Source organism: Lacerta agilis, chromosome 15, assembly GCF_009819535.1.
Source record: "Lacerta agilis isolate rLacAgi1 chromosome 15, rLacAgi1.pri, whole genome shotgun sequence".
Lineage (NCBI taxonomy): Eukaryota > Metazoa > Chordata > Lepidosauria > Squamata > Lacertidae > Lacerta > Lacerta agilis.
The window spans coordinates 24,010,757-24,023,572 of record NC_046326.1 but is presented as its reverse complement, the minus strand read 5'-3'; the positions used below and the strand labels follow the sequence as shown (position 1 = coordinate 24,023,572).

The 12,816-nt window shown below is 45.3% G+C and overlaps 1 protein-coding gene across 1 annotated transcript; it reads right to left on the bottom strand.

The window, feature by feature from the left end:
* Positions 1-2,168: 2,168 nt before the first annotated feature.
* Positions 2,169-10,475, bottom strand: SPATA19 (spermatogenesis associated 19). Its single transcript, XM_033172031.1, has 7 exons — positions 10,276-10,475; positions 10,009-10,065; positions 7,711-7,872; positions 6,916-6,998; positions 5,663-5,740; positions 3,892-3,990; positions 2,169-2,357 (listed from the first exon to the last, which is right to left on the bottom strand). The coding sequence occupies exons 1-6, from the start codon at positions 10,351-10,353 to the stop codon at positions 3,903-3,905; spliced, it is 546 nt and encodes a 181-aa protein (XP_033027922.1). The 5' UTR covers positions 10,354-10,475; the 3' UTR covers positions 2,169-2,357; positions 3,892-3,902.
* Between the last annotated feature and the right edge of the window lie 2,341 nt (positions 10,476-12,816).

The following is a 12,816-nucleotide window of genomic DNA, read 5'->3' as shown; positions in this document are numbered from 1 at the left end:
TGCGGCAGTGGCGGCGGCGGCATCGCCAACTGCACTGATCTGGCACACGGTTGCCAATTTTCTTGACCAAGGTATCTATGCTCCTGAACATTTAATGGGAGCTTGATCTGCAGGCATTAACAGGTGAGAATGTTTCCTCTCTGGGCAGTGAAAAGATTCACCTGCTCATTTTCTGTTGATCAAACTGTTGTTGTTTTTTTAAAGGCAAAAGTGTAGCTCAGAATAAGTTTTATGTTGATCAGTTGGTAACTGCACTCCCAGTATTTAGCAACAAAAGTTATCAATATTTGTTCATTTTGTAATATGCTTTTGGTGTTTTTAATGAATATTTGCATTTCCCCCCCCCATACATACATATTTTTTCACACTATTTTAAATAAATTTTAAATTCATGTGCTTCTGGCTCTATGGTCACTATCTGTATGCTCACTGGAGCAAATTTTAATACAGTCTGAATTCAGAACCTAGGTTTTTTACGTGCAAATGAAGCCGCTGAGGTTATCCCTGCTTAGGAAAATCACAGTGTGTGTGAAGCAGCCTTGCATGCCAATGATATAGAACGTTTTGAAAGAGAAAGACAGGGAATGCGGACAAAAAGAATGCCCCTTGAAATAAATCCCGCACGCCAACTTTAAAGACACTTTATTTTCTCTTCACATCTCTAACCTCCCTCCTCTGTTTCTTTTCCAGAAGTTTGCTCTTGCAAGCCTGTACTGCCATCTGGTGGAATTTCTCTGCAAGTGATCCCAGTTAGTCAGGGCTGAATTAAGACTCACAGATACCCTGAGCACCGAAAATATTATGGTGCCCACTCCTATATGTAATTCAAAACAAACACAATGCCAAACTGGAAAATTTAAACTGTGTAGTGGAGTGTAAGGAAGTCTTTAAAAAGCTTTGATTTTTCCCATGATGACTACTGTAGTGTGGGACTTTTGGTTGGTTGGTTGGTTGGTTGTTTTTCAAAAACAAAATCCTCATTATTATTTTTTGAACCATTATTATTTTGCTGATGCCCTAACACCATGTTTGGTCCACCGATTGGGCAATCCACTGCAGCATTTACTGTAGGCTCCACATTTGTTTGGAAGCGGCTAAGTCAGGGATGGGGAACCTCTGGCACACAAGACCTCCACATGCAGCCTGTGAATCCATTTTCCCCAAACTGCACCCACCCACCCCAAACCTGAATATTGTATTCAACATCAGGTGTGGGGCAGGCAGAGACATAGTTGGATTAGCAGTTTTTACCCCTGCAGGAAGCAGGATTGAACTCGATCCTGCAGGGTAACAGGAACCCCACCTCCATGGGACAACTTTGAGAGGTGAGTTGGACAACCCAACCATCAATCGCCTGTCATTCGCCTGCCATCATTATTATGGCAAGGGTGTAGTCCCACCTACCTAAGTTAGCCTGTGGGGTTTGGGTGCCATGGACACAGAGGAGTGGTGAGAGCCACCAGCTGGGGAACCCCAAGGAATGAAGGCTCAGAGCCCAGGGACTGGTGGTGGGACAACGATGAGTAGACAGAGGGAGAAGAGGGCGCAGACTGGGAGGAGGTGGTGTCAGAAGCTGAAGAGGCAACAGGGTTTAGTGAGCAGGGGGAGTCTGTGGCAGACAGAAGTCCAGAAGCAGAAGCTGAAGAGGAGAAAGGCCAAGAGGCAGAAATGAGTCAGGCTGGTGAAGAAGCCAAGGTGTCTCCACTCCTCCTGCTAAGACAAGCTCCCCTGCCCCCTGGTTTCCCAGGATTAGAAGAGGCATGAAGAGGGAGCAACAGATGCAGACTAAGGCACCACCATGTCCTCCCACTTCCTGGCCACTTTCACAACTGCCCATCTGTTGCCCTTTGCGCACTGCAGCCCAGAATGAGACAGCAGCTTAAGTGGAGTCTGCATCTCCTCCTCCTCGTCACCGCTCACATTGCTGCTCAGGCAGCCTTAGCAAAGAGGAGGAACGGGGTCTGGTGGGGCTTTAGGGACCAGCAGCAGGCCCCGTGCAGGGATGTGGGCCTTGGCCGATGCCCTGTGGTGCCAACTCCAGGCACCAGGACTGCATCCACACTTACCCTTTAAAAACTTTGCACCCTCCAAAAAAAGATGAAAGGAAAGCCCAGCCTGTCTTTTAGAAAGCACTTTAAATGGTAAGCATTTTTTTTTTATTAGTCATTCACAGTTCACAAAGCCAGGCATTTATAATAGCCCGAGCAAAAAAAAATAAGCAAATCCTTCCGCGGGATTCAAGCTGCTTCTCTGGCCGTTTCAAGAAGGCAGGGCTTTCACAGCCGAAGAAGAAGACCCAGAGGGCAGAACAGGAAGGGCATCTCCTTCTCCTCAAGAGCCACAAGGAAATAGGGACTCTGGGAGGAGGAAAGCACAGGAAGAAGATCGGGAGGGGAATGATGTTCTTGCATCGGGAAAACATCACATGTCACTGCTAGAGCTGCTACCAGGTCATTATTTCCCAACAGACGTTTCAAATTGCTAACTGAGTGACTGGTGCTTTTTTTTTTTTTTAGTTTGATCCAGAAATCAGGGGGGGGGGACTAGAGGCTTCTGCATTTTCCTTCCCCCAGGTTCCTGCCCAAGCTGTATGGATGAGATCAGGGATGCGGAACATGTGACCCTCAGGATGCCATTGACCTACAACTCTCATCAACCCCCAGCCAGTATGACCAGAGGTCAAGAATGGTGGGAGTTGTAGTCCAACAACATTGAGGTCATGAGTCCCATAGAGATGTCATGGAGGGGATGGAACGACCCTGAGGAGGAATGGAAGCAACTTGGGGCATTGGATCTGGGCAGTCCTGAAGGGGGTCCTGGCAGGATGGGGAAAATTGACTGTAGGCAGGGGCGTAGCACTGTTCGCCAGTGCCTGGGGTGGGTGCGTGTGCATGTGTGCCAGGCGGGGTGGAGCATGCTTGCCCAGCCCTCAATGCCCGATGGACATTCATGCACCAGGCGGGGTGCGGAGGGTGAAGAGTACCTCCCCTCCCACGTTCCCCAACCCATGCTGCCTCTGGACGGCCACTCACATGCCAAGTGGGGGCGCAGCACGGAAGGTGCTGTTCACCCTCTGCACTCCCCCTGCACTGCTGGAGCCAGGCAGAGCATGACAGGAATCTCCGTGGGGCTGCCTGGTTTTCACATACACCCTTTACAGATTGTGCACCTGGGGCAACAGCCCCCCTGGCACCCCCCACGCTATTCCACTGACTGTGAGCCCACGGAAGTCCAGGAAATGGAAAGCTGGGTCCAGGGAAGGGATAATTCAGGTTGGCAGAAAAGTACCCCTGTGGCATCAGACACCTCTAATCAGAGACATCCTGCAGTTGAGTTCCCCTACCCCAGCACTGCCTCTAGGTGGTGAGGAGTTTCCTCCTGCAGGGGAGGCAACAGAGACTAAATTGGACACTGAGCCAGTGCTGTCAACACCTCCGTCCTCCAGGGTTGTGGAGGCACTAGAGGTGGCATGAACAGAGCTCACAGACTCAAGCCACTAGGTCAATGGCCCATCCAGCCCAGCATCCTGCTCTTACCGTGGCCAGCCAGGTGCCTGTGGGAAACCTGCAAGCAGTACATGAGCGTAAGTGTGCTCACCTGCGGTTTCCAGCCACAAATATTCAGAATCATTACTATTTCCAATTGTGGAGGCAGATCATAGCCATCATGGCTGGTACGTAGAGCTAAACATTAACAGAAGAGTCCTAATGGTAAGGGCTGTTTAGCAGTGGAACAGAGGTGGCCAGCTGTCTCTCTGTGGAAATAGGCAACCACATCTCAGCGCTGTGACTGCAGGTTCCTGCAATGAGTGGTTCAAATGGCCTTGGGGCCCCTTGCAATGCTAAAATCCCACGGAGAGAAAGGCAGAGGGCTGGGGTATGAGCACCTCACCTGTCCATGTCTTAATACGCTGGCATTGAGAAGTGGAGATTGGCGTCCGACGGGCCGCTGTCCAGGTCAGTCACAGCTTGGAACATGACCCTGGAGACACTGGGTGGTAAAGAAATGAGGTCAGACCGAACTTGCTCTCCTGCAGAATCTGGACAAGAGCTGGTAGTGGATTCAGGACACAAAAACCTGCTGAAGGTGCACATCCAGGAACCCTGGACAAGACCCCCCCACACCCATTCTTGTGAGATGGCCACTTAGTTGCCCCCAAACATGTCAGCCTGCCACAGCAATGTGAGGTGGCGAGTCCATCAATAAAACTGAGGAGCAGCTCTGGGAAAGGGGGTTGGAGAGAAAGGCATCAAGGCTCTTTGGAAGGCCAGCAAGCCACTTAAGATGCTGCAAGCCCACCAGAAAAAGGAGGAAGGGGAAGCCCACAGGTGCTGCTCAACCACCTTTCCTCCTATTCTAAGTCCACAGGGTGAAATCAAGGGCAATTCTGGGCTTGGGGAGCATGTCTGATGAATCTTCCCTGGATTTAGACCCACACACAGTACACGCAAGGTCAAGCATGGTGGGCCTCTTGAGCTCCCCCACACACACACACACTTTGTCACCAAACCCCCACTTCAAGACATATCCCAGAGTGGGAAACCTCCATCCCATGGGCATAATTAGGCCTGGCATTGGTTGGCATCCACATGTCTTGGAGACAATGGTAACGACAGCAATATTTCCGCGTGCCAGTTGCTGGAAAATGGTAGGAGGGGAGAGTAGCTATTGTGCTCAAATCTCGCTCGCTGGTTTGCCATTTGGGGCATCTGGTTGGACACTGTGAGAACAGGATGCTGGACTAGATGAGCCCGTGGTCTGATCCAGCAGGCTCTTCTTCTGTTCTTATCTCCAAACAGGGCTAGGAAGGACCTCTGCTAGAAATCAAGGTCAGTGTAGACAAGAATGAACTAGATGGAACAATTGTCCCCTTATCACCCTCCAACAGTGAGTTAAGCATTCCAGAAGTGCTTTCTTTTACACATACGAGGAATAGCAAAGAAAGAAGGGTTTGACAGTAACTCCCTTCTGTCTCAGTTGCAGCAGCCACTATGGAGAAATAATCTTAACGCTTTAGTTTGAAGTTTACCCTGTATTTAATTTTTTCAGTAAAGTTTGTTATATATATATGGACCAATTGTCTGACTCAATGTAAGGAAGTTCCCTATGAAACAATATAAAAACAGAAGGTAAGGAAAACTAGTTGGCCTAAATGGAATACCCTTTGCCAGTCTCTTTGGATGTGATTCAAATTGCAATATCCATCTGCAGATCAACTCCGACTATAGAAATTGTGTGTAGAGATGTTACGGTCTATTTCCCCACTCCTAGGGTTAGACTGAGACTCACTGATAAAAGAATTCCACATTGGATCACATCTAGGATTCAGTGAATTTATTTTCATACTAATAGGGCAGAACTAGGTAAGAATTATTTTTGGAAGCTGGCGTTAAGGGTGGAAGGGGAGCATTGTACAGTATTGAACTTGCAGGGATAGAATTGTTATTTCAGGAGTGTAAAAAGTTACCTTAAACTGGGTCAGGGCATTGGTCTATCTTGCTCAACATCTTCTACACTGACTGATAGTAGCAGCTGTCCAGGATTTCAGGCAGAGGACATTCCCAATCTTATTTGGCGATGCTGGGGATTGAACCTGGGGAGTTCTGCATGTATAGCAGATGCTCTACCACTGAGCTATGGCCCTTCCCCAGCCGGGTCTCACCTATTGCTCACTTTATCCAGCCTCTCTTGCATGGCATCCTTTCTCATATCGCTCGTGACATGATACACCCGGGTGTGACTGAAAAATAGAATCACAGAGTTGGAAAGGACATCGGATATGTCACATAGTCCAACCCCTGCCCAGGAAACCACAGTAACAACAACAACCCAACAACAAGAGTAGTCTTAAATTTCTTAACCACCCCATGAGGTTCCAAGATAGGTTACAATAATTTTAAAACAACATTAAAAACAATTAAAGCAGAAGAGAATCAAGATAATGGGGAGATCATTAGGTAGTCATCCAGCCTCTTTTTTAAAAAAACCCATCCCAAAGGAGAGTCAACTACCATCCAAGGTAATTTTTGTTCCATGGTCAGGAAATTTCTCATAATATTTAGTTTAAATCAATTTTCTTGTCAATTGGACCCATCAGTTTAGGTCCTGGTCTTTGGTCTTTGGGAGTATCTGGAAAGGAATCTGATTCATCATCTATGTGACAGCTGTTCAAATATTTGAAGATGGCAATCTTCTCCCCTTTTAACTGCCTCTTCTCTGGGCTAAACTTACCAAACCTGCCAGGTTTTCAAGGTCTGGTGCTAAAAATTCATTCATCTCTCAAAGTGAGTCTTGCATACAGTTGAGTTGTCACAAGAAGCCATGCTCTACTCTCAGAAGGCCTCATAAAATCACACATACAGTAATGCTTGAACTCAGCTCTGTTCATCTTTTGGGTGCACATCTGAAGAAGTCTAGCTCCATGGTTTTCTGTTTCCTCTCCTCTGGATCCCCTCTCCACATTGAGTTGCCTGCTGTGGAATCATCTGCATATCTTCCATGGGATTCCAGCATAGTGCAAAGGATTCAGGATCACGTTCTAGACCAAAGGTGGGGAACCTCCAGACCTGCAGATGTTGTTAGGTTACCACTCCCAACATCTCTGGACATTGTGCTGACTGAGGCAGCTGAGTGTTGGAGTACACTAACATCTAGAGGGTTGCAGGTCCTCCTTTCACCATCCAGGTGTTGCTGAACTACAACTCCCACTATCCCAGGCCTTCCTGGGGTGATGAGAGTTGTAATTCAGCAACATCTGGGTGACCAAAGGTTTCCCACACTACAAAACTATTCTGTGGTTGCATATTTCAAGGAAAGATCAATGTCCCACCCCTGTTCAAGAGTGTGCACTCAGATCATTCAGAGTGCCATTGCTCATCACTTCAACGGATACCATTGACCCATGTGAAGGCTCACCTCCATCGGACAAACTGGATCCTTGTCCTGTCATCTGTCAGGTCCAGGCTGGAACTGGATGAAAGTATTGTGCTGGAACACTCCTGCAACAGTGATATGAAAAGTCTGCTTATGTGCACCAGAAAAATGTATATATTGCTCTAGGAGGCATAGTTTGGTCAGAATCGAGTATACACTTCCAGAGGTAATGCTAAATACATAACTTCTGGTAAACGAGCCACACTAGTTGCTAGAGGGCTGTGAAAATTCCAGTCTTCCACCTGGAATTGCATACTCACTTCTCTGAATTTTGCAATGCAGGTTTGGTTCAGTCAAAATACATTTGAAAATGTGTTCTTTACAGGACCAAAAATCCAAAAATATTTATTTTAAAGGGGGGGTAATGAGTTGAAAATGAGCTCAAAAAGCTTACAAGTTGCATATTTCAAGGAAAAGTGTATACAAAACTATGTGTAATTTAAATGCAAATTTGTTGCATAGCTCTTTAAAAAAAAAGATATGCAGAAAGTAGGGGAAGAATGGACTTACTGAAACTGACACAGACAGAAATACACTGATTTCTCCATAGAATACATTTAAAGCATATTGGAAGAATATTCATCACCATGCACACAAAAAGAATGCTGGAAACTGTAGTTTACCACTCACAGAACCACAATTCCCAAGACCCTTAAAAAAAATCAGTTCTCCAGATGTTTGGATCCACAGCCTATAAGTCACCTAAGTATTGCTCCTCTGATACCTTTTCTCTATCCCATTCTTATCTGCACATAAACTGCTGCAGCTCTCACTCACCCTTGGTGGCCTCCTGTCTTCAAAGGTCTCCCAGGTTTCTGGTTTTGATCTTGCTGCCGCCAAATCTAGGCCAACCGAAGGAAAAGTTCTGATCCCTTCCATCTGGCAGTCCGACCTGTTTTCTGACTTCTGCCTAAAGATCTTGACAGCATCTTCTTCAATCTAAGAGGCAACACAAACAAACATGCCACCACCATATTCTTCCCCCAAAGTGAAGTCATTTATCACACAAAACTAGTTGGTCACCATTAATGTCATTACAGTTGTGCCTTGGTTTTCAAACAGTTATTTCCCGAACATTTTGGCTCCCAAACGTTACAAACCCAGAAGTGACTGTTCCGGTTTGTGAACTATTTTTGGAAGCCGAACCTCCAACTGGGCCTCTGCGGCTTCTGGTTGGCTACAGGAACTTCCTGCAGCCAATTAGAAGCCGGAATTTGGTTTTCAAACATTTTGGAAGTCAAACGGACTTCTGGAACTGATTCTGTTGGGCTTCCAAGGTACGACTACTGATTTATGCCAAGCCATAAATGTGAATGACACTTGACTTCATAGAGTTTCATAAGAAGAGAGAGATGAAAAGAAACAGACTTCTGCCCCAAAATGAGATTGCAATTTAGATATCATGGGAGGCAAAGTATGAAGAGAGGGGACTTTGAACAGGACCTCAGCATAGCTAACTTTTATGCATGATCAAACCCTCACCCACATTAGGGCCAACCAACTAAAAAATGCATTTTGCAACTCATGGCTCCAAAAAGACCCAGACTCACTCAAGGCAGAACATCAACGTTTTTTCTCCCTCTCTCTCTCTTGCTCTCCCTCCCTCCCCATTGCACAATAAAATATATTTAGAAATGCAGGTATTGAGAGGGAAATTAGAAATGCATAGGTCTGAGATAATATGCTTAAAAATAAATATGTGTATGCAGATTGAAACAACAATGGATTGATGTAAACCAGGATGAAAAAGACTTGGGAATGATGTGTGTGACAGCAGTTTTAGATACATGTGGAAGTGAAAGCATGCACATGTGGCTCAGTTAGGCTTACCTCTATCCTACTTACCCACAATGCTATCCACAATGGAGAGCCATCCTATAACCCTGTAGGCTCCTCTGCATTTTAGTGCCTTGGTTAAATGTGGTTTCAAAAACATGCGAAAGCTTCCCTAAGTGCAGAAGGCTAACCTGGTGCAGATAACCATCCTTGAACATGCAGAGTTTGAGGAGGGTGGCGCTAGCATGCTCATGCTCATGTGGCTAGTTAAGCCCCATGATGAGTGCTAAACACAAACAGACATAACCCGCTGAATATCTTGAAAGCAGTCTCTTGTTTTATATCATGACCACAAACATGGGGTTCAAATTGCAAAGTAAAGTAAGAAGTCCATAAATCGATGTAAACAGAACAAGGCTTTCCGGAATTAAGTCCACTTGTTCCGCCTTACGGCTTCTTCAGCAGCTATAAATCAAAATGATGCAGTATAAAGTTCTATTCTTATATATCAATACTTGAAAGTGTGATGAACTCAATTAAATTATACAAATCAATTATATTATACATACCAACAACTATATTCCAGTAGGACTTCTTACTTTATGGACTCCTTACTTTACTTTGCAATTTGAACCCCATGTTTGTGGGCATGATATAAAACAAGAGACTGCTTTCAAGATATTCAGTGGGTTACGTTTGCTTGTGTTTTACGCCAGTATTGTATGTAACCCAGGTCTGTCGTTGGATTCCATGATGAGCGCTTACATAGGTCCCCGGTCTCCATGCTAATGTTGTGTGCTAGATCCGAATTCCTTCCAAGCAGTCTGCATGGAAGAAGCATAGAAAGCTGCCCAATATTAACCCAGCCCCTTGTTTCATCTGTCTCAGTGCTGTCAATGCTGACAGGCGGTAGCTTAAATTTTATTCGTTTTGTAAAATGTATACACTGCTTGATGGTTAAAAAACAACAACCTCAATGCCACTTATAAAAAGAATGAAACAATGATATTATTAGTAAAAACAACCGTTCAAAGCATTTTTTAAAAAAGAAATAAAACACCCAAAGTAATCAATAAACTAAAAATAGATTGAAACACACACCAACATTCCAAATATCTGGACAGGTTTGTCTAAGCTAAAAGCTTTCCCGGGGATTTGGGCAGGGAAAGTTTTCCAGACACACCTGGAGATGATGGGGATTGAATTTGGGAGCTTCTGCATGCAAAGCAGATACTCTGCCACTGAGCTATGGCTTACCTGCCCCCAATTTCAGCCTGTAGCCCTATTCATTACACTCACCTTCTTCAGCCAATGCTCCAATACGTACTCTATCTCTGGCTCAACTATGTTATCAGCCTTAAAGGGAAAAAGGAAAATGAGTGGTCACCTTATAGTAAGTATCACCAGTGCTTTTTTTTTTTTTGAATTGGGGTACTCAATGATACGCAATACCGGCACCCTTTTCCTAGAAGGAAAGCACTGATATCACCCCCCCTTCACCACCTCACAGCCCCTTCTGGGCCCAGAGAGCAGCCCAAGGATCCAAGCAACCTCCTGTGCCCTTACTGGAGCATCGTCAGCTGGGAAAGGTGTTCTAGAAGCCCTGCGGAACAAGATGTACGCTCCCCATGTGGTAATGATCATCCTGAGGCACTCTTAGCGAGGGCCAGATCTCCCTTGCCTCAGCCACCGTTCTCATCTGCCATAGAAAACTTGTGGCCTCTGCAATTCCAGTTGTGTGTTTGTGGCAGGGAGACATTATTGCGTCACTAAGCGCAAAAAGAAAGTTGTCCGGGCAACCATGATGTCATAATGAGATGGGGACGGCAGATACTTATTGGTCAGATTCATTGTGGAACAAATACAGCTGTTTATTCTTTTGAATCTGGAAGACTGTGGACTTTACCAAGAAAGGCTGGCTTGTGAAGGTCCAACAGCTAGCCTTGAATGAGAAGCTCACTGAGTACTGCAGGGCCAGCAAAGGTGCAAAAGACAAGATACCTGGATGACCTTCATTTGGCACTTAGCTAAAGATCTCAAAAACTGGTTGTGCGCCAACAGCATAAAATACTGGGTAGCTGTTTTTTGTGTGGCAGCAATAGCTTGTTGGTGCAGGATCTTGTCCTAATTTTAAAATTATTAACACCTTAAGCTGTTCTGCCTCATTTCAATATAATTATTTTAAATTTCTCACTGTTTTTTATATTCTACATAGTTTTTCAATTCTATATTTAATATTGAACTTAATGTACTATATTGTGTCCCTCCTTTTCAACTGGTTATTGACTGAAATAAATTAATACAAAATGCATTTAGGAATTATCTATGCTCGCAGGTTTAGTAAAAATGGACTTTGATTTCTGGAATGGTGGACCTCAGTTATGTGTTTTTACTGTTTTTTGGTTGGGAGCTGCCCAGAGTGGCTGGGGCAACCCAGTCAGATGGGTGGCATATAAATAATGTAGTAGTAGTAGTAGTAGTAGTAGTAGTAGCAGCAGCAGCAGCAGCAGTAGTATTAGATGGGGCATGAGGACGATGACACAGTATTGCTTGAGTCTGTGTAATAGATGTCAAGAAAAGCAATGAAAACATGTTACTTTCAAAACAATGTATGGCCTGTCATATCCTTCCAGAGTGTAAGAAGTGTGTTGATAAAATTAAAAGTGCAAAGTTAACTTTGAATGCATGATGTGAAAATTAACTTTTGTGCCCTGCAGCCTCAATCCTTCCCCTTTAACGCCTGTGGGAAACAATCCCATGCAGACAGAAGGAAGTTGACCTAGAGTTGCCCCTCTCTCCATCAAATCAAATAGAAAGGCTGGCTGAGCTGTATCTCTTGAGTATCCATGGAGTGCTGATTCAGAACCACTGTTTTCGGATTGGTTCAGGACCGATTGTGTCTGTTCCAAGGTGTGGGGGGGCAGGTGTGGGGGGGGGGAGTAAGTCATAAAGCACCTGGTCAAATCTCCAAAGACACACTGGTGTCCATTTAGGATTTAGGATTCTGGGTACGACAAACACACACGTCTGTACTTACCCAGAGACGTCTTTGGAGCACAGTTGCCACCAAAGTCCTGGGAGCGAATTCCATAGCATAACTACATGCTGTGTGAAGAAGTACTTTCTTTTTGTCTGCTCTGAATCGTCCAATGTTCAGCTTCATTCACTCTCTTTGAGTGGATGTAGGATTTTGAGGTTGCCCAGGGGTGTTTGTAAGTGTCCTCACTGTCATTCTTCAAACCATCTTTCCAGCATTCTGCAGCCTCCCTGTGTGCTCATTCTTCAAAAACCTTATGATGTCCCAGGCTGGTTTTTTCCTGGAAGTACAGGAAGGCGGGAAGTCTGCCTACAACTGGTCATTGTTGTACTTTTTAAGTGAAACCTTTTTACTTTTAAACAAATCCAAGCAGAAAGATGTCTGTTATAGGAAGGGATTTATTTTTTAGAAAATGTGAGCATACTGATCTCAGGTGCTTAGGAGCTAGACTCCCTAACATCTTGCACTTTGATTAAAACTAAAGAGAAGGTAGCAAATGGTTGCTCCTTCCAAGGTGCTTTTTCAGATCAGAATGTAAGAAAAGTGTTGTTGCTGACCTTTTAAGCCTTAAACAGCCTCGGCCCAGTATACCTGAAGGAGCATCTCCACCCCCATCGTTCAGCTCTGACACTGAGGTCCAGCGCCGAGGGCCTTCCGGCGGTTCCCTCACTGCAAGAAGTGAGGTTACAGGGAACCAGGCAGAGCGCCTTCTCAGTAGTGGTGCCATCCCATCAGATGTCAAGGAACTATCCGACTTTTAGAATACATCTGAAGGCAGCCCTGTTTAGGGAAGTTTTTAATGTTTGGAAGTTTTATTCTGTTTTTAATGTTCTGTTATAACCACCCAACTGGCTGGGGAAACCCAGCCAGATGGGCGGGGTAGAAAATAGTGGTAGTAGTAGCAGCAGCAGCAGCCAGCTGGATGAGGTTAGTCCAGCATCCTGTTCTCTCACAGTGGCCAACCAGGTGCCCTGCCATGGGGAACCTGAAAGCAGGAAACAAGTGCAAGAGCACTACTCTCCCCTCCAGTTTTCCAGCAACTGGTATTCAGGTGCATTGCTGTCTCTGAC

Bases quoted from the DNA above. Each gene is read 5' to 3' on its own strand.
- SPATA19 (XM_033172031.1), bottom strand. From the start codon at position 10,353: ATGATCATTACCACATGGGGAGCGTACATCTTGTTCCGCAGGGCTTCT. The intron at 7,873-10,008 runs GTGAGTGTAATG...GTTGCCTCTTAG, and splicing joins TGGAGCATTGGCTGAAGAAG to ATTGAAGAAGATGCTGTCAA. The intron at 5,741-6,915 runs GTGAGCCTTCAC...TCTATTTTTCAG, and splicing joins ATCCAGTTTGTCCGATGGAG to TCACACCCGGGTGTATCATG.